This window comes from Strigops habroptila, chromosome 11 (assembly GCF_004027225.2).
Source record: "Strigops habroptila isolate Jane chromosome 11, bStrHab1.2.pri, whole genome shotgun sequence".
Taxonomy (NCBI): Eukaryota; Metazoa; Chordata; class Aves; order Psittaciformes; family Psittacidae; genus Strigops; species Strigops habroptila.
Window position 1 is genome coordinate 3,876,718 of NC_046360.1, and position 20,190 is coordinate 3,896,907.

The 20,190-nt window shown below is 51.9% G+C and overlaps 1 protein-coding gene across 12 annotated transcripts in view; it reads right to left on the bottom strand.

The window, feature by feature from the left end:
- Positions 1 to 20,190, bottom strand: part of NCOR2 (nuclear receptor corepressor 2) — a 236,808-nt gene that overhangs the window by 71,751 nt on the left and 144,867 nt on the right. For 5 of the 12 annotated variants that reach the window (XM_030501177.1, XM_030501167.1, XM_030501170.1 and 2 more), the window contains exons 9-14: positions 16,731 to 16,797; positions 11,942 to 12,129; positions 10,566 to 10,659; positions 8,025 to 8,203; positions 4,831 to 4,885; positions 2,636 to 2,734 (exon numbers count right to left, since the gene is read on the bottom strand). In XM_030501177.1, the coding sequence (XP_030357037.1) occupies positions 2,636 to 2,734; positions 4,831 to 4,885; positions 8,025 to 8,203; positions 10,566 to 10,659; positions 11,942 to 12,129; positions 16,731 to 16,797 (682 nt within the window). Of the gene's footprint in view, positions 1 to 2,635; positions 2,735 to 4,830; positions 4,886 to 8,024; positions 8,204 to 10,565; positions 10,663 to 11,941; positions 12,130 to 16,730; positions 16,798 to 20,190 lie in introns of all 12 variants that reach the window. The other 7 variants (XM_030501179.1, XM_030501175.1, XM_030501173.1 and 4 more) reach the window with 2 other exon arrangements.

Here is a 20,190-nt window from a genome sequence, read left to right on the forward strand (position 1 = left end):
TTTAATAAGTAGGCCACAATGATAGCCTTGACACCAGAGTAGCTTTGTTCCTACGTGTAATTATCTCCACTTCGCTCTCAAGCTCCTCCAAGAGCAAATAAGACCACCAACCTCTCCATGAGAAAAGGAGTGAGAAAACAGTGTAGGGCCACTCGAAATGCTATTTGTATTAGACTTCATCCACTCCTCTCATCTGATCTGAAGTCCATCTCTCCCACCCTCCTCTAAATCAATTAATTCTCACTTTTGGTGTTTAAGTGCGTGAACCCTTATCAGCAGGAAAACCTGTGCTCGGAGCATGAGGAGTGCTGGGAACACAGCACCATGTCTCCCAATGCTGCAGGAAAGCAGTTCACAGCCCCGTTTTCTCCCTGCATGCTGCCCAGCACCACGCTGTCCCCACCATGTCTCTTGTCCTTCATCCTGCCACCATCTCTGATGGCTGAGACCGGGCAGGTGAAGGCAGAGCCCGTGGTGCCTGGGCAGCCCAACACCGCTGCTCCCCAGCACAGCCCTGACTGTGAGCCTACATGGGCAATAGCCTCCCCTCTGCAGCCCCGTGCCCTTCCCAAGCCTGCTTGCGGGCTCTTCCAGTGCTCCTCTGCTTGTAGCCTCGCAGGAAACGGATGCAAGCAACATACAGAAATACTGGAGGTGTCACAGCACTAAGTGTGCATCTCAAGACCCTTTAAGATCTCCAGGGAATAGCTGGATTGTACGCAGCACCCATTGTTCTGCACCTCTCTCCTACTGCTATTCATGCAACCAGCCCTTGGGTCTCAAAGCTTGTCTGTACATCTTCCACCTGAGCATCCAAGTCATGGGAAATATTCCCCCTCAGACTCAGGGATCTGATTCTTCTTTCAAAATCAATAATGCTCTGATCGAGGTCTGCTCCAGTGGATATGCAATCTGCTCCCTTCAGTCTCACTCTTAATGAGTTACTAATATTGCTGTCCCCTGCTTGCAAAAACAGTCCTGCCTTTTACTACGGTTGTAAAGTAAGTACTATGGGATGCAGTAAGTCCCTGCTCCCAAAGGCTGGCACTGAATGAGGCTCCAAACAGCAGCACACGATCTCCATTGCCCAGGCTGGACCAGACTCATAAGCAAGGGAAAGTGCCATGAGAAATACTGCAGCTAGTGATGCTTTGGATGCTTTTAAACCCCAAAACACAAATAGTACCTGCTGGGTACAGGCCAAGGCAGGTCTGTGGCCATAGGGGGAGGTAGGCAGATGCAGAGCAGAGCATTAGATTGCCTCTCTCCCTCCACACTTGCTCAACTTCACATTGAAACCAGAATTTGCTGTGCTAAATGTCTCCACTGCTAACAAGAAACAAATGTGGCCTCATGTTCCAGTTGCTGTGATCTAACAAAACAGACCATGGTAAACACTATAAAAATGTACTGGAGGGAACCACCCTGTGTTTGCTGGGAGAGGGACTGGATAATCTAATAGGGCTTTATCCATCTCTAATGTGTCTGAAAAAAAGAAGGGAAAATTGGGCCCTGTCCATGACATTCGTCATATGCTAGCTATTCTGATGTCTTAATGCTGCAGAAATCAAATTGGAGCGAGGCTACCTATCTGCCTCCCAATCAGGACCTCGACCCAAGTGCTGCTTTTTATGGCCACGCAGCACGAGGAGCCGCTGATGTCAGTGGTGGCACAGGCCAGGCCAGTTTTTCCATCCCTATCCCCACGTTATCTGGAGAGATACTTCCTCTGTGGTCACCTCACTCTCCTCATGACAAGGATAATTGTTCATTCATGGACCTGGGGATCCACCAGCAGGACCTTCCTCTGGCTGAAAGCATTTGCAGGGACAAGGTACCTGCCCAAAAGGTTAGCACTTATCTGGGTATTGTGGTATCAGCAGCAACACTGGCATGGTCATGTCTAGATCTCTATCTTGGCCACACTAACAGCCAAGGGTTGATTCGGTCACTTACCCCCCAGCATCTCATGGTGCCCTAGGAACCTGCCTGGCCCTTATCCAAAGGGTTAAGGGTCTCCTCCAGCTACAGCACCGAATCTGCCAGCCCCCAAAAGGATTTCAGACACCCTCCAACACCTTGGATAGACTTACAAGCCTCTGCTCAGGCAGTCACCAGACGTCATTCCCACTCAGCTCATTCTCCTCTCACACCTCTGCCCATAGGAAGAGCCTTGGGCAGGCTCTGCAAAGCAGAAGCACCCCAACCCAGCTCCTAGGAGCCCAGTCCCCATCAGCACACTGGCTGCTGTCTCCAGAGGAGAGGGAGAAGAGGTTTCACTTGCTTCTTGCCCAGAGCCACAGGCTGTAGGGGCAACCCTGTGCTGCTCCTGACACGCAGCCAGGTTTTCTGCATTCACTCCATCCCCTTTTTCAAGCATCTTGGGTTTGTTATTTGCTTTTTGAAAGCTACTGTGACCTTGGCACGGGAACGGACAAACATCAACCACCAGAAAACAGCACGTTCTGAAAAGCTACACAGAGCAAAACCACAGCCCTATCGCAGTCTGCAAGCAAGCCCTCCATCTGGGGAGGGGAGGAAAGCAGCATTTGGGGCGCTCAGAGAAAGTGCTGTTGAGAAGCTGCAAGTGCAAAGCACCCAGCCCGACGTTTCCATGCGCTCCTCCAGCTCTTACCTGGCCCTTCCCGCGCCGCCGGTAGTTCCTTCTTACGAGGTTCTTGTAGTTCTCATTCTTCTTGGTCAGGTAGTAATAGAGGACACAGTCTGCCACTGTCTGCAAGGACACAGCGAGTCAGGGAACAGCAGGTTACATCCCATCATTGCTATCAGGGCGCAGACTTCCAGGAGCAGCGCTCAGGCCCTGCCATCGCAAGGTCTCCTCCTGAAGATCTGCAGCCCAAACACCTCCCTCCCAAAGCCCTTCGGTGGAGCTGGAAGAGGGGGCAATGTGTGTTGTCCCAGTAAAAATGCTGAGCTCTTCCAAGGGACAGACCGGGGCCATCCCACAGCCATGCTGAGATGGAGATGGGGTGCGGAGCAGAGAGCACCCAACGTTAGACACTAAGCAGGGGAAAGGGCTGACCCCAGGTGACAGTGGCAACCAAAGGCAGGAGCAGGAGAGCTGCCTGTCACCCTCTGTTGTGGTTATGCGAGGCACAGCCTGCCATGCAACTGTCAGCTGGTGCTATTTCCAGATGTTAAGCTCACTGGCTCGAGTTCATAAGACTTTCTCATGGTCAGACTGAGATCCTGGCATGCAGGAGCCACCATCCCAACTGCACATCTATGAGCACCATCCCAGATTGGACACATTAGGAAAAGCAAGGAACCATTGCTGGGACATAGCCTGATCCTGAGCAGCACAGAGTGTTCCATGCTGGGAAAAATCCTTTGCTGAACAGTCTGGGTACCTGAACACTGGTCTTGGGCTACACCTTCATACTGAGGATCAATGGTTGCATGAACAGACCCATCACGCCTGGAAGCACCCAGGAGCAGGGTGCTGCTGGGTGCTCCCAGGGGCTGCGCTCTCCCTATCCCTGTGCAAGGAGCGGAACCATGTGCAAAGACAGATTGCAACTTTTAAAGTGTTAATTGGATCTCTTTCTAATCTAGCCCTGATTATACACACACACACATGAACACAAAAACTTACAGTCATCTGTTCCAAGGGCTAAGATCACTATTTTTTTATAATGCAATTTAAAAATCTATTAATTCATTACATTGAGCCATACTTTGCATCTCTCTCCAACAGGATAATGGATGTGTTCTGTATCATAATTACAGCCTGATTTACAAATGAGTACAAATAAAATTAGAAGACATTTTACAGCTTGGAACACAGGCTGGATTGTGAGCATCATCCAAGTCCCATCGCTTTCGGCTTTAGCAAGTGGGAAAGGCTGGAAAGAGCTCGAGATCTTACAGCAACAGCAGCAGCACAAGGTTGCTGCTGGCCTTTGCTTGCTTGCTGCTTTGGACAGGAATATCAAGGCATTACGAATTATTTCCCCAGCCTGAATCATGCCGTATCAGAGAATAACTTAGGGTGGATGGGACCTCTGCAGGTCACCCCCTGAAAGCAGAGGGGTTGGACACTGTGTGGATGAAACACTGCATGAGATGGGCAGAGGATGCAGGTAACTACAGGGACCTGAGAAGCAGCAGCTCTCAAATGCTTCCTGCTCAGGGAAGCACCTGGTCCATGACCGTCTTTCCAGGCTGTTTGTCCAGGATCTGCCCATACGACCAGTTCCACAGAAGGTACCTGGCCCTGCTCAGAATAGGAACAGAGACTCGCTCTTCCTTCAGATCTCCTTTTCAAACCTTTCTTCCATCAGCAAAAAGGTAAAGTCCCGGAAGCACAACACAAAGGCTTGGGAAAGGTCAGGCCCTCTTATGAGCTAAACACAAAGGGGAGGTGTGTGTGCTTTCATGACACCAACCCAAACTGCTGGATGAACTGGGACTCAGCCCACCCTCAACATCCCTGACCTGAGCATAGAGTGGACCCCTCTGCTTTGTGCTGGGCAGCCGGGTACCCACCCCCCTGTGTGACAGCCTGGCTCGTGCAAAATGCTTCAGGAGATGCTGGGAAGCAGCTCCCCAGGCAGATCACGGAGGGCTGCAACGCCTACATGCCAGGCTGGATGCGTTCACACATCTCCCGGCTCCGAGCTCCCTGAAGCTGACTCAGTCCCTTGTCTCTGCAGGGAGCCAGAAAGCATCTGGACCATGCCCGGGGCTCTGAGCCACCACCACCCACAGGTGCCCAGCATCCACTGGCTGCTCCAGCACCAAAGGGAGACAACATGTGATGGAGAAGAGACAGCGTGAGGCAGGTTAAAGCCGGGCAGGGATGCTTACCTTCCTGTCCAGAAAGGATGCGATCAGGCCAAAGTTCTTTGGATGCTGCATGAACCTGAAGGAGTGAGAGGAAAAGGGTTAGCATGGGCTCTGGCTCTGACCCCCTTGCAGCTGGGCTGCCATGCTCCGTGTGCCTGGAGCCGCAAGGCAGCTCCCTGAGGGACTCAGGGGGTTGAGAAAATATTTGTCTGCTGCTCAGCTTCCCAGAACGACAGGAACTTCAAATATAGCCCAGTGGAGCCGGGCTGGTCAGCAGCTCTGATGAGCAGATGTTCATCACAGGGTGGGAGAGGGCAGTGGGGCTGCCCCGCAACAGCCTGATCCCAGACCCACCCGAGCCCGTACCAATGGCAGATGGGCACAGAGGGCAGCTGCACACATGGTTGAGGCTTCAGGATTTGGCAAGGGAAGGGTGAAGAATCGCTGCCAATGCCCAAGCACCCTGCAGCATGGCTGGGGGTGCCCCTGCTGCTGAGCGGGACCCCAAGCCTGGCTGGGCTGTCAGGAGCAGCTGCAGAGCACAGGAAGGGAAACCCAAACCCCAGGAGGAAGCTGCCACGTTGCTGAGTTGCTCAAGAGATCCCCAGTGCCACAGTGGCTCTGAGGAACGCTGCCTCCTGCCCAGCAAGCAGAGGAGCTGTCAGCAGGCTTGCCCCTGGTTCCGGCAGCCCAGGAGGGTGCACCACCCGCTGGGGAAGATGTCCCCAGGCACAGAGATGTCTCCTCCACCAAATCTCTTTGCCTAGCTGGTGGGGAAGCACCTCAGGCCAGCAAGCCCTTGGCAGGAGGTGCTCCTGCTGGCAGGAGGATGGTTAACCAGTGCATCACCAAAGCACAGGGAGCCTGGTGAGTGGTGAGTTTGCTCCAGGCTGGCCACGGTGGAGAGGCTGCCACCAGCACAGGCTTTTCCTCCGGGAGCAGTGATCAGGGCCAGCCCGATGTGGTTTGTCAGCTCCCTGGAGCTGCCAGCTCTGTGCCCCATAGAAATGGATCAGAGGGAAGAGGTGGGTAAGCTGTGGTGTGGGTGCTTAATGGGGTCCCCAGTCTCTATCCCACAGGCAGCTGCGGCCTTTCTACCACTGAGTGTCTTGAAGGGTAAAACTTACCCGCCAGCTATAATACAGACACCAGGAGAGATCCCCCAAAACACATGAATAAGTAAGAAAAAAGAAAACAGAAATGCTGGGGGTGAGGAGAAAGATAAGAGCTGGGCTGCTCAGACAGGCTGGAGTCAGAGCACAGAGATGGAGCTGTACCCAGCACAATCCAACAGACAGGGTTTTCAAGGCCATGTTATCAGTGATGCTAGCAGAGCGTTGTGAGAAATGCAGACAACAATACATTGTTTTTCCTAAGCCAGACTGTGTCCCCATAACAAGGGACAGACGCTGTGTTCTTATGGTGCCCAGCACAAGAAGACCTTGGTGCCTGAGCAGGACCAAGGGATACCACAGCCTTCATCAGCAAACCACAGCCCCCCTCAGAGCAGGCTGGTGATGAGCTCTCAACAGAGAGACCTGAAATCCTGCCCAGAAGCAAATCAAATCAGACTCTTCCTCGTGGTTATGTTTTGACAGCTAAGATAGTTCAGACCTGGAGCTTGTCAGCCTTGCAGTGCCTGGCTGTTTTCTCCAAGAGCCCTCACTATGAGGGCTGAATAAAAGGTTGCATCAGGTTTTCATGGTCTCAGGAAGAGGCCAGCTCTGGGTCACAATCACAGATGACACAACCCTGGTTCACTTCAAAAACCCAGGCTAGAAGCTGCAGCACACCAGGCAGCTCAGCTACCCGCACACTGGGACTGGGGCGGGAGTGGGGCAGGACCCTTGGCCCTCCTTACAGCTCCTAAGTACCAATCTCTTCAAATGAGCTTTGTGAGAGCCCTGAAATCCTGCTGTATTTATGCCTCAAGCTCTGCATCACCCACGGTGATGACACAGAAACCACCGTGCACAGCAGGATGCATGAGCTGGGTGTGGATTCTTCCAGCCCCATTAGCCAGGCACGGCCCCGCCATTAAAGACCAAGTAATTAGTCTTTGCGTCATTTGCGGGCAAGCCTTGCTGTTTGGGGTGTCACATTTTAAGGCTAATTAGCAATGAGGATTCTCCTCTACCAAAGGCTTGGAGGCGGTTTGCTTGTTTTGTTCTCTTTCGGTCTGTCTTGGCAATTAGTTATTTCAGCAGCAAACAGGAGTCGTCACAAGCAGGGACAGGAGGAGGGATCCCGGACATGGAGAAGCTTCCAGCATGGCTGGCTGCGGGCCTGCTGCTTATCCATGGAGTTATCCCATGATCGTATGGAGGCGAGATTAAGGCAGTGCTGCTGCAAGGGATGAGGTGGCTGTGATGCACCCACATACCTCCATGTCCCTCATGTCCACAGCAGATGGAAGCTGAACTCCAGCTGTGTTTTTACAGACACATATGGTACATTTGGGGCACCAAGGATGCTCTGGTCCTCTCTATACACACATTTGGGTCCCCACTGGGCTATGAGATACAGGGGAGTCTGGATGTGAGACTAAGCTGGGACCCACAGCTTGGCTGACAGCACAGTGGTACTCAAGGGAAGGGATCAGCAATCCCCCAAGTGATCTCAGTTGATAAAGTGAAGCTGTTCTCCAGCACTGCTTGCAAACAGGAGAAAGCATCACAGCCAGAGTTTGCACGTGTCTGATGTGGGAATGCATCCATGGAAACAGCAGCTGGTGGCAAATCCTGCAGACAGCAGGATGGAGCGCTGAGGGACCCGCACCAGCTGGAAGCTGCAGCCTGAGGGGGTCTACATGGGGGAGTTGGATGTTGACAGCCCCGAGAATCCCCTGGACAAGCAGCGCCCAAATGACAGCACGTAAACCCAAAATCAGACAAGCGTATGGAGCACTGGGTTTCACTGGTGTTATCCTTAAACTGGCTGATGGGGGATGCAGAAGCAGAAAAACTTCTAGTTCTCGCCCTGCCATGAGCAGCAGCTCTGCTCAGGCACACGATCACACCAACCATACAGAAAGTCCTGAGGTTTCTGTGCAGCTGCATCACCCTGTGCTCAGGCCCACAGCAACACAGAGACTGTGGCTGTATCCTTGGAGGAAATCCATTTTCCTTGGGAAACGCATGCCTCAGCATGCTGGGGCTCTGGCCAAAGTATTGCACGGGTCCTGCCTATGCTTCCCAAGGGTTACACACACTCACTTTTCCCGGAAGGTCTCCTTCTCCTGTTCGCTCCACATGTTCATCACCTGCCGGTCCTTGTAGACCTTCATGGGGTCATCCATGAGGCCGTTCATGTTGATGAATTTAATGCGCTGCTGGTCAGCATCGTAGAGCATGGGCGGGATGACGGCGAGCTGGCGCATCTGCTTCTCCAGGTTCTTTGGGGAAAGCAGAGAGAACAGTTGGTCAGCACCATGGGCCCGTGGGGACCGAAGGGGACAGATGTTCGAGAGGAAAGGACAGGCGGAGGAACAGGAGAATTCAACAGCAAGCACCAGACAGCTTTATTGCTAGAGGAACTGTAAATTAAATGCTGAAAGAGGCTATTGCTGTCAGCCAGGAAATAATTAATCTTTCATTTTGAAATAAAAGGCTTTAAGATACCGCGTGGAAATGTCTGACTTAAGCAAAAAAGTTCCTGACCATGACCAAGCCAAGTCAAAGCAGCAGTGGCACAGGGAATGCAAACCCCAGACCCATGGCCACATGGAGGGGTTCAGCCCCCCACCCCAAATTCCAAGGGAAGCAGATCAGCTCTGCAAAGTCTATTGAAAGGGAGGGCAAAGGGAGACGTCATGTTTCCCTTCCACAGGAAACCTAATATTGTTCTAAGAGGCTGCAAATGTCACGGTAACAAGGCCATCATTCCTGTCTTTTCTCTCACTTCAACATCCTGGGACATAATCTGACACCTTTATTCCATCCCATTCAAGCACAAAGTTCATCCAGAGCCCTGGCTGCACACACGGACAGGACAGACTGGGCACACTGGTTTCTGGCAACAGAGTGATGTCTCATTTCTGCTGTCCCCTGCCCCAACACTGGGACTGTCCCTTGGGCTGAGCTACTGGTGGTCACCTGGCACAGGGGGATGCTCTGACCAACCTCTTTCTTTGCTAGCAACACCATCACTTTGAATCCTCCCTGTCACCTGCAATGGCACTGGTCAGACATAAATCCCAACCTCTAACCCAGGAAGGCCAGGTCTCAAGTGCTGTTAATTTAATTTACAGCTGGATGGTGGTTCCTGGGAGAACAGTAATGTCCAATCCTTTCCACAACCAGGCCTGCCCAGCACCACTCTGCTTCCCCGCTGTGACTGATCAGACTCATCCTCCTCTTCCTAAAACACAGCTCTCTGCACACACAGGAACGTTTCAACTCATCCCATCACGTTCCTCATCCTCACTAGGACGCCACCCATTTAGCAACCGTCTGCTCAGATGCCCTGGGGGTGTCATCTCATCGTGGGAGGTCAGGGACAGCTCGCAGCCAAAGCATCTACCCTGGCAGCCGCAGAGTGCCCCAGCCAAAAGGAGAAAGCCAGGGCAGCAGAGAGGCAGCAGGCAGGAGCAGTGCCTGCAGCAGGGCCTCTCCCTGTGCCTGGAAGGGTGTCAGGGTGCAGAGACACCCTGCAGCAAGCAGCCAGACCTCGCTCCTCTCCAGCAACGTGCTGGGGCAGAGAGCTGGCCCCTGCCTCCAGCGATGCTCCCTGGCTCTCACCTCCCTTCTCCTTCCAACCCTGTGGAAGGGCTGGAAGCTCCTCTGAGACAAGCACAGCAGTGCCTTGTGCTCAGCAGAAGGCTATCACGGTGCAGTTCAGCAGCACACTCACTGCGCAGGAGGTTGAAGGCAATCATCTAACACTCCTCTTGGCCGTGACCTCTGCAGAGCTGTGAAATTTCTCTCTGCTTCCGAGATCCGTGTCCTCCAGGTCGTTGCCTTCACTGGCTAACAGCAAACTGCCTGGGACCCAGGGCAGGGAGCGACCCATGGTGCACAGGCTGCAAACATCTCAGCTATTGCTGGGCAATGGTTGCTCTCCCCTCCCAAACGCAATCCATTCACTGCAGCTCGCCTCCGTGCCAAGAGAGTGGAACCCTTGTGAAACCAGATCCAAACGAAGCCAAGGTCACGGGGATGTTTCAAGATGAATGGAGCACTCCCAGAAGATGTGGGCCAACTGGCTCACGTACAAACCATTCATTCCATAGGATTCCCCTGTGTCGAGCCACACAACCCATTCAAAACAAAATGAAACGAAACAGAAAAACCCCTGCACCCGGCAGCCAGGGTGCTGGCTCACCTCCTTTCCCTTCCCACCTCCGATTCCAGTTTAAACCAATGGCCAGGAGGTGTTTGTGGGGTGCTACCCAGGATGAGCAGCATCCTGGGGTTTCAGGTCCCCAAGAGGCAGTTGAATGCTGATCAATCCTACCCACTGGCCACCAGCTCCTGGGGTGCTTTGCTCCCTGTTTTACTCCTGCAGAACCATTCCACAGCCCTGTTGCCTGCCTTGGGTGGCTGGAAAGATGCTGCTGGGTATTAAATGAACATCTCACTTTGGATCCTGCCCAGAAAGCGTATTAGGCATCATGGCATCCTCCCCAACCTCACTGTGGCCTGAACTTAGTGGGATTTGTATCTGATCTTAGTGGGTCCTGGTGGTACTCTCTTGTCTTCCTCAGAGAAGAGTGGAGTGAGGAGCGAAGAGGAGGAGAAAGGACAACCTGGTCTCACCTCTTGTTCTGAGAGCCCGTCGATGATTTCTGACACCTCATGCTCACTGCGTGCAGCTGACATGGAGAGCCCGCCGCTGCCCCTCTGTCCTACCCTGCTGGGAAAGGGCAGTGAAACACTCAGACACTGATGCTCCATTTCATAAGCAGCAAAACACATTTATGACAACTCAGTAGCCCTGTTGTCCTCCTTGCTGACCTCCACCATGGCCATATCCAACATCCCATCCATACCACCCCATCCCACACTGCAGGAATGGCGCTCGCTGCAGCCCCATGGGCTCCGACAGCACCATCCCCTGTGAGCTCTGGGTTTAGGGCCCACAGGTCAAGAGCCTCAAACCACCTTCCTTACCTGGGCCGACCTCCTGGAATGCTACAACAGAAGGACATTTCATACCCAACCATATTCTCCCCCATATTTTCTCCTGCTCATCGCACCACAGCAACAGCATAAAGGCATCAGCGTTAGCACCAAGCCATTAGCACTGCACCACTGCATCTAGGTTGCAAATGCTGTGGGAACTTTTAAATCAAAACCAGCCACTGACATCTATCCCCCCCCAGTATCACTCAATGTAACAGCCACATGTCCCAGGGAATTAAAACTTCTCTTATTAAGCAGGTAACAAATTAAAACATTTCTTTCTCAGTACCATTTCTCCCTGTCTCTTTAAGACAAAATAAAGCCACCGATTAGGAAGTTTGGACCCATGAAGCTGTTAGTGGGGCATAAGGATGGGATGCTGGCAGAGGGGTTTGGGTTCTGCACACATCAGCTGTCCCTGGGCAAGATCCTGAGACTGACATGGGAAGGATGGGGAGATCGTGAATTTATGTCTCCTTCTGGCAAGAAACATGACCTCAAATTGTGCTTCCAATGAGGAGGGAAAACTGGACAGGGGATGGGACAGACAGAGGACGTTCTGCTCCCTTCCTATCATTTGTAGTCATTCCTATAACTTCTGCAGATGTTTCTCATCCCTGCCCATGCTCTGATCAAAGCATGTGCATGTATTAAATCATCGACATGCCCAAATGTATCTGCAAGTCTTGTACATCTTAGTTTGGGCCCACCAGTAAGGCAGCAGTTAGCACCATCCCAGCCAGCTGGCCAGCACAGGAGAGCTGCCCCTTTTTCCAGCGTGGCCAGCCGGGAGGTCAGCAGCAGAGGGGAGACAGGCAACCACATTCCTGACATTTTTCCTTCTCTTTTGGCCCTGTGCTGAGTCACCTTGGGGGAAAAGCAGCAAAACTGTTTGTCTGCTGGCTTCTGCTTTGACCAGACAGGGAGAAAAGGGACTGACAGCCATCCCAGCCTGCCCATCCCCAAAGAAAAGAGAAAGGCTGTCTGATACCAGCTCAGCCCCTTCCTACCGCTTCTCCTCTAACCTCTGCATGCGCTCTTGCAGTTCCCGCTGCTTCCGGATCTCCGGGAATTGCTTCTCATAGTATTCCCGCACTTTGCTCTCTTTGGCACGGCGCCGGGGGTTATTTTCAATGCGCTCCACTTTTTTTTCCCAGGCCTCCATCAGCTGGTCATAACGTTGGCAAAACTTCTGTTCCTGAAAGGGCAGAGGGAGAGGGGGAGCTCAGGAGATGTGCCTGGGAAGGGCAGCTCCTCCAGGCCTGTCCCTCGATGGCTGCTCAGGCTGAGCGTGAGTGATGGTGCTTAAAGGAATATGGTTCATTAGGACACGGACACGCTCCAGGGTCTGTGATCAAACCCAGGATAAATGCTCAAAATAGGCCATCGGGCACCCTCAAGGCTTTTCCCTTCCAGCCCCAGCATCGTTGGTGAACCAGGACTCTCACCCAGCATGGCTGACTGAGGCCATACAGTGTGGTGATGCCACCAGCTCCTCCACCATCCTGGAAAGCAGAAGCATTTCTCTAGCTGCTGCTCCTCCTTTTCGGCTCAGGAGCAGGATGAGCACATGCCCACTGATAGCAAACCCAGGCTTTGCATGATGTTTCCATGCCAAGTCCTCCTGGGTGATGTCCTCATGGCACATCCACCCAGCCACACAACACAGGTCCAGCACTGCACTTCTCCCTCATATTTATAGGACTGGGCGGTAACCATGACATTGAAATATCACTTAAAACACAAATGAGCCTCCCCAAACCAGCCTCTAATTGCTCCTCCCTCCTCTGGCCACTCTCTTCCTGGAGGAGAATGCCCATGGGCAGGTGAGGTCCACACCAAGGAGATGCCCAGCCATTGTCCCTGATAGCTGCAGCAGAGTGATGGAATGATGGAGCAGAGTGATGGAGTGATGGTGTCCAGCCTCACGTGAAAGCAGCTGGGTGACCAGAGGGGGTTTTAAGGTTTCATTCTGAGTGAAATAAATGCCTTCTATGCCCCAGATCAGGAAGTGAAAGCAGATGTCACCCTGCAAAACCATCAGTGGCAAACCCCAGGTCGTTCTGCTTTCCAGAACAGGCAGCTCGGCACCGGCACGGGACCAGGCAATAACCCAAGCGCAGCAACACATCCTGTGATCCCCATGGCCTTTTGGAGGCACCTCAACAACAACGTGGGGTGGACAAAGCTCCTCAAACCCTGCAGCTGATGTGGACTAATACTCCCCCTCCCCAAATAAACTAACTCCCATTTGCACACCCAGAGCCAGAGGCTTTCCTGCCCCACAGAGATGCACAGGAGATGCTTGGGTTTTGGCTAGAGGAGCTAAAGGAAACAGCCAAAAGATGGAAGTGAGGAATGAGAACAAGAATAAAAATGCCCTAAATGCCACCAAGGGAAATCTCATGCTATAGGTAATGCCAACAAGCGGCGACAGCTCAGAGAAATCCCAGCTGCTGCATTCCTACCCCTCCTGAAGTGATGCTCTCAGCCCCCTGAACACAAGAGCTCCCATCCTGCCAGCAAATCTGCTCCAGCCTCCTGCTTTCAGAGCATCACATTCGGAAGAGACTAAAAATACCCTGCAAAGTTTATGAAGCCTCCGTGCTGGGATGCAGCGGGTGCTCTGTGCTGTGTGCCAGCCCGTGGCACAGCCAGGGGACAGCCCAGCACGAGGAGGGCTTGGTCTGGTGAGAAGCTTCGAGGCTTTGAAAGGTCTTTTGCTCCCCGTGGGAATGAGCTGGTGCTGAGTCCCACATCGCTGCCACCTGGCACGGCTGCCAGGCTGCTTCACTGCCGGTTCTTTTTCTTCCTTTTCCTCCACTCTTTGGGATAACTTGATGAAAGCTTGATGCAGAATTCCTCTTTTAAGGAACTGGTATTTGCAGATAGAAAAAGCAACATCAACGTCACGCTGCTGATTTCCCCAGCAGCTCACACCCCGGCAGCAGGGTGGGCAGGACCAAAGCTCCCCGCTCACACAGCTCAGCCCTGCAGAGCACGGCTTTGTTATGGACCGGCTGAGCACTTCTGGCTTATATCTGCTTTCTTAAAGCCCTTTCCCACTATGGGGCAAAGAAATCTTCCCTGCCACACAAGTTTCAAACCCCACCACAGCAGCATCCCTGTCTAGCGCTTTTTGGTCCAGCTGGGATACATCCTCCCTGCAATCTTTTGCCATCATTCGAAAGCCAAGATTACAGGGACCTTAGAGCACTGTGCGTTCCCCAGGTCTTCACAGCTCAATCACCAGGAGAAGCTCCTGGTCAGGCACTTTAGGAGTCTATTCCTTCTTCCTCAAGCATCCTCTGAGTAGCCTTAAGCGAGCGTGTCCATTCCTGAGCAATCATCTGTGCCGGCTTTTAGCGCTGGTGCTTCCTCTGCCCTCCTTGCCGGCTGGGCTCACCAGCCCATCAGCCTCTCAATCACACAAGTAAGTGATGGCAAGCCAAATCGGACTTGACATGTGTGTCTAAAAATGGATGAATAGTAACGCTGCCATAGCAGCTGAAGGCAGTTTGTAGGCTGTGCCAAGCCCGAGCCCTCCCGCAGCCCACGCTCTCACAGCTCCGGGGAACGGAGCAGCTCGTCGGAGAGCAGGGGAAGAGTGAAGGTAACAGGGGGAACCAGTCCAATTCCTATACAAGCCCCACAGTTTTCATTCCCTGGCTGATGGAGATAAAGCCTTATACTCAAAGCATCCCCCTTCACCCTTCTCTCTCTGCAGCATCACCCCTCTGATGGCAACTACATCAACCAACCTCGGTGGAGGCAGGAGGAAGCCCTGCACATCCTCTGGTGGGGCTCCCAGGGCTGGACCCTGTTGGGACCAAGCTCTGACCCTGCTCCAGCCAGCCCTGGGCAGTGATAAGACCCCAGAAAGCAAAAGAGCCAGAAAGAAACACTGGCACGTAGATGGGCTTTGCTAAAAATAGGGTCTGCTACAAAATAGGCAGAAAAATAGCTAAGCGAACCCATTTTGCAAACAGAATCAGCAAATGTATTCACTTTGCAAATTCAGCAACCGTATGTTGCCTATTTTGTAGAATAGGCAAAATGCTTCCCTAAACTGAAAAATCCCCTTTCAAGGACACTGAATAAACCGGCTGGCAGAAATTCACCTATTTTGCATGACAGGCGACTTCACTGCACGCCGTATTTTAGGAACCGTGCTCTTGCAGCCTAATTAAACCTTTTCCCCCAGCTCCTTGATATTCACAACAGAACGACTCACTCTAGATTTAGCGCAGTAACAGGCTGTTTCCACCAGAAAGCAGCTCCTGGGCACTTCCCTTCAGGCTTTGATAAAACCACACGCTGCTTTACAAGCCCTGTTTTGAGAAAGGGAGCATCAATCTGCTTCCCACAACTGCGCAAGTTCCTCAGCGGCAGCAGGAGAGGTGCCCTGAGCAGCACCCGATTGCCCACACTGCATCATGCCAAGGGTATAAGACTTGTAGCCCCTTGCTAGAAACCTGGGAGAAGTTTTGCCATGGATGTGCATACAAACAGGAGACACAACTAGGCCTTTGGAGTGCAGGATCTGTGGCTTTTGGAAGGCTGCTATAAAATGGGGGGGGGAATGAAGCATGGGAAAGGAAAGGAACGTGCTTTATTCACCATAAATAAGAAAATAATTTGATTGCTGGCTCAGAAATGTCAGTATTGAAAGCTACTTTTAAAGGCAGGGCCTTCAAACCACTTCCCAGGCTTATTATTCTGAATTTTTCCAGCAATTCCTCCAAGCTGGAGCATTTCTGTCCAAAAACAGCACTGAAACCATTGACAAAACCTGCACCACTGTCAACACCAGTGCCTGAGCCTGCCCCAGAACAGACACTGAGTCAGGAACCAGTATTTGCATCTTCCACGCAAAACATCAAGCCTTGAGCTGAATCGCCCTTCATGGAAAGACACTGCAAAATCCACCTTCCTGATGGGGCTGTTGGTTGCTTCTGCCCAGAGGAGCTGTGGCTGCCCCATCCCTGGCAGTGTTCAAGGCCAGGTTGGACACAGGGGCTTGGAGCAACCTGTTCTAGTGGAAGGTGTCCCTACCCGTGGCAGGGGGTTGGAACTGGATCAGCTTTAAGGTCCCTTCCAACCCAAACCAGTCTGGGATTCTATGATTTCCCCTTCTGCACAGGTTTTGCCTCCCAGCTCCTGCTGGCAACTACCACAGGCAACGAAAACATGTAATTCTGTAAATCCCACTTGAACTTTCTCCTCTATTTACCAGGGACTTGCAACAAATGCCTTTGAAGTCTCATAATAAACCCCTCCTTGCCCCTTACTTAACCAAGAACCATCTCCTCGAAGGATGCTGGAACTATCTTGCAGGCAAAGCTGCCTCGAAACAAACTGGCGCAGAGCTGGATCTTTGTTTTAAACCACAAATTCCTAGAACATTGCCCTGTGGTCAGCTGGAAATAGTCAGATCAGTCTTCAGACCATTTATTGGAAGCAGAGTCAGCTTGTTTCACACCTCTCTTTGGGTTCAATTACTCACAAAATAGACATTTACGCTGTGAATAGGCTCTCTGAGATCAATGAAGGGCTCCGCTGTGATTAAGCCAACCTCACGTGTTGGCTCCACAGGGGATACTTGCGGAGGGAGGTGCTGCCTGCAGCAGGATCAGGGACCTCTCCTTTATCCAAGTTATTTTAAGCATAAGAGATGCCACAGCAATGCAACAGGCGAAGTACTGAGCGCCAGCACCTCTCTGCTGGGAAATGTCCTTTTCTTTCTCACGTAATAAATTACGCTGCTTTATAGATGTAAAGTATAAGGGAATCACTTACCCACTGCTTGCGAGCATGATTTCTCCTCTTAAAGTACAAAATTAACTTTTTCCGCATTGCCTGGTTTCTGTAAAGAAAAAGAAAAGATGAGAACTGATTAATGAGGCAGCTCAAATCCAAAGCCTGGCTCTCCCTGCTCCCAGAGGAGTTCGCAGCACAGCTTTCCACCTTAACTTGGAATTGCCTCAATTTCAGAGCAGCAAATGTGGTCATCTGGGGACCTCGCACCAGTTTAGAGAAAGACCAACAAACAAAGGAACTTCACCCACATCTGTTGGTAAAACCAGGACTAAGATTGACCATTACATCCACACATTCCTAGTTCTGCAAACCTGTACCGTGTGCTCAGCACTGAACACAGGCAGATGCTCAGCTCTGGACTTATCAGGCTGTTTATTGGTTATTTTTACATTTTGATGTGCAAACCCCAATGGGGTCCCAAAAGTTGGGGGGCTGAGGCCAAGCTCTGCATGGCAGGAGGTGGCTCCCCCGAGCAGAGGCCATCCTGTGCCCCAGTCCCCAGCTCCAGCAGCGATGGAGCTGTCAGTACATACACACTCCCAAGGGGTTATTCACCCTGGGGGCTCCGACGTGCTGATAAGGAGGCAGGATTGCAGCAGGGCTTGCATCACATATCTCCTAACCTCTTGCTTTCTTGGAGCTGTGCCTGACACCACTGCAAACAAACCAGCCAGGAAAGTTCAGCCAGTTGCAGAATTAGGACCTCAAGAGAGAAACTGGCCGCTGCAACCACAACCAACCCAGCGTCTGCCCAGACACCCTCCTGGCTTCTTCTTCTTCCTACTTTCTACAGACAGCATGACATAATTGCTCAAAGAGAAGCAGCGCTAAAGCAGAAGGGAGCTGGAAAGGCTGCATGAGCACCCAGAGCCTGCATGAACCCAAGAGCTGAACTCCTGCTGTTCTTCCTGTTAGTATTATCCACACCAATAAAATCTCCAGGTAAAAGGTAGAGACCAGGCGCAAAGGAGTTTCCTTAAGTCTTTTATCCCGATTAAAGGCAGAGCTGCAGTGTGTAATTACTGATCAGGAGCTTAACAGTCTCATGTAGGCACGTTCTGCAGGATTTAGCAGAATGAAAAGACACCCTTGCTCCTTCCTCATTCCCCTCCCTGCCTCGCTAATGGGGAAGGGAGAAAACTCCCTCCTCCCCCATAAATCCTTAAACCTCAGTAGCAGCAAGGTTTGGGAAGGGGCAGAGGGTTTTAGAGAGAGGACTGGGGGCAGTCCTGGCTAGATTTGGGGATGGAGAACATTACAGAAAGCATCACAATTCTTAGTTTACCAAGGAGGAAACACATCAGGCTTAACTCTTGTTCCTAATAGCACCATTCGGATTTTGTAACTTATGTTTTCCCCTCTTCATTAGTCACCAGAGGTATGGGATACATACAGAGCCACTGACCACTGCCTGAGCTGCACATCTTCATTCCCTTTGACTTCACCTTCAGTGCTTTGGTGCAAAAATAGACCTCAAGGCAGCGCTAGCAAGTGGCACTCATAACTCCTACAGATGGAAAACACCAGCTACCAGCTAGGAACAGACTCCAGCATCCCCAGATCCCAGTGTACTCCCAATTCCAGGCAGCATCAGCAGAAGGCACAGCCAAGTGATGGGGTTGATGGCTCCTGCAGAGCAGACATTTGGATCCACAAAGGGTTTCTGATCAAGGACTTACATATCAAGCCACATGATGATCATGTGTGGGATGGCCCTCACGAAGGGGTCACGGTTTGTCCCTTGGGGCCAGCACAGCTAAATCAACCCCTGCTCTCCCTACCCCAGCCAGGGTGACATGAAGGAGCAATGTGGGGCTTTGACACCCTGCTGCTGGGTCTATTAGCAGGAACCAGGAGAGTAAATGAAGACAATTAGCAGCTCTTACACAGCTGATGGGCTGCCTTGAGTTTTGCATCATGGCTGACCTTGAAAGTGCTAATACAGGCAAAGACTTAATGGCTCCACAGCTGCAAAAATCAGGACTGCCTTGAAAGCAGGTTTATGTTTACCACCACCAAGGCTGAAGTAATCAGAGAGTGAAAGCATTAAAAACAACAACAAACCCCCCTCATGCCCTAAATGTTTTTGCCACTTTATCTCTGGGGTTTGTTGTTTTGTTTTGGTTTTTTTTTGCATAAGGTCAACCTTTCAAAGGTTAATACAATCTTGGTAAATATAAATCGGCTTCACAGTTTATCTTGCTACATGCACTGCTGTTACTTGGAAACCATTTGCAGAGAGGTTAATTCGGGCCACCCATCTCCAAAGCACATGCTGTGCTCCCTGAGCAAATCAAAGAGCCAAGTCCAGGGAAGGTAAGGGCTGTCTGCTGGAGTCTTGCACAGAAATAACCCGTGTGGAACAGCACATGGGAAAGGTTGCTCTTGCAGCAACACCAACCATCCTCCATCGTCCTCTTTGGCAGACTTAATCCTTGCCTGCGTGTTGCTGGGGCAAGTATCACAGATGGAGACCTGAACACAGCCTCCACGGGGTGAAGAAACGAGGCAGTTCACAGGCAGGAGGAATGGAGGGAGGCTCCTTAGATAAAGCAACAGTGACTCTTGTGGACAGTTTTAAGTATTGCTGGGTTGGCACATCACACTACGCTGGGTCAGGAGGACATGCGGGTTCCTCGTGATGCTCAGGCAGGCTGGGGTGGACACAGTGAGACACGGAGCCTGCCAGATGGCACATCCCCATCCTTGTCATCAACAATTCATCTCATCATCCGCATTTCTGCCCTGGGCTCCTCAGCTCCCTGGTGTACCTATGGGGAAAGACTTTCTTTCTGGTGGGCTCAGCTTCACACAGTGTCCCCCAGCACTGCAATGACACGGTCAATACGCATTTCCCACTCGCCTGCTGCAGTGCAGCCCCAGTCTAACACTTCCCTCTGAAGGCAGCTCTTCTCCAAGGTGAGGACTCCACATCTAGTTACCCTCTCCATGATAAAAGCTATTCCAGCCCTCTGGTCACAAGAGGAGCTTTTCCTGCACCTTCTCTGCTCCTCTGCGGGGAAGGGGGAGACCAGCCGGTGTGGGTCACACAACCACCACAGCCTTCTCCAGAGAGATGCTAACCTTGTGAGCTTCTGCAGACCCCAGGCACAGTCCCCAAAATGGACTCGGATACATGTGGTTTTCCCCACATCAGAGTCCCATTTGTTTGGAGTCTGGGGTGGCAAAGGCTCTGAGCAGCAGCAGGTCCCCCACTTTAGGGGCCAGTTATCAACTGGACAAGTGCAGCAAGAGCCTCAGTACCAGGCACCAGTCTGAAATGGGGCACAATTCATGTGGGGAGCCTAGGGCAGCCCCGCCAGTGCCCAGCACTTCCCCACAAGCACCTTACAGGCAGGAGGAGGAAACAGGGATCAAACAAGGTAAACCAAACTCACCAGTACAGGAAGCAGGATTCAAACACTATCTATAATTCGGG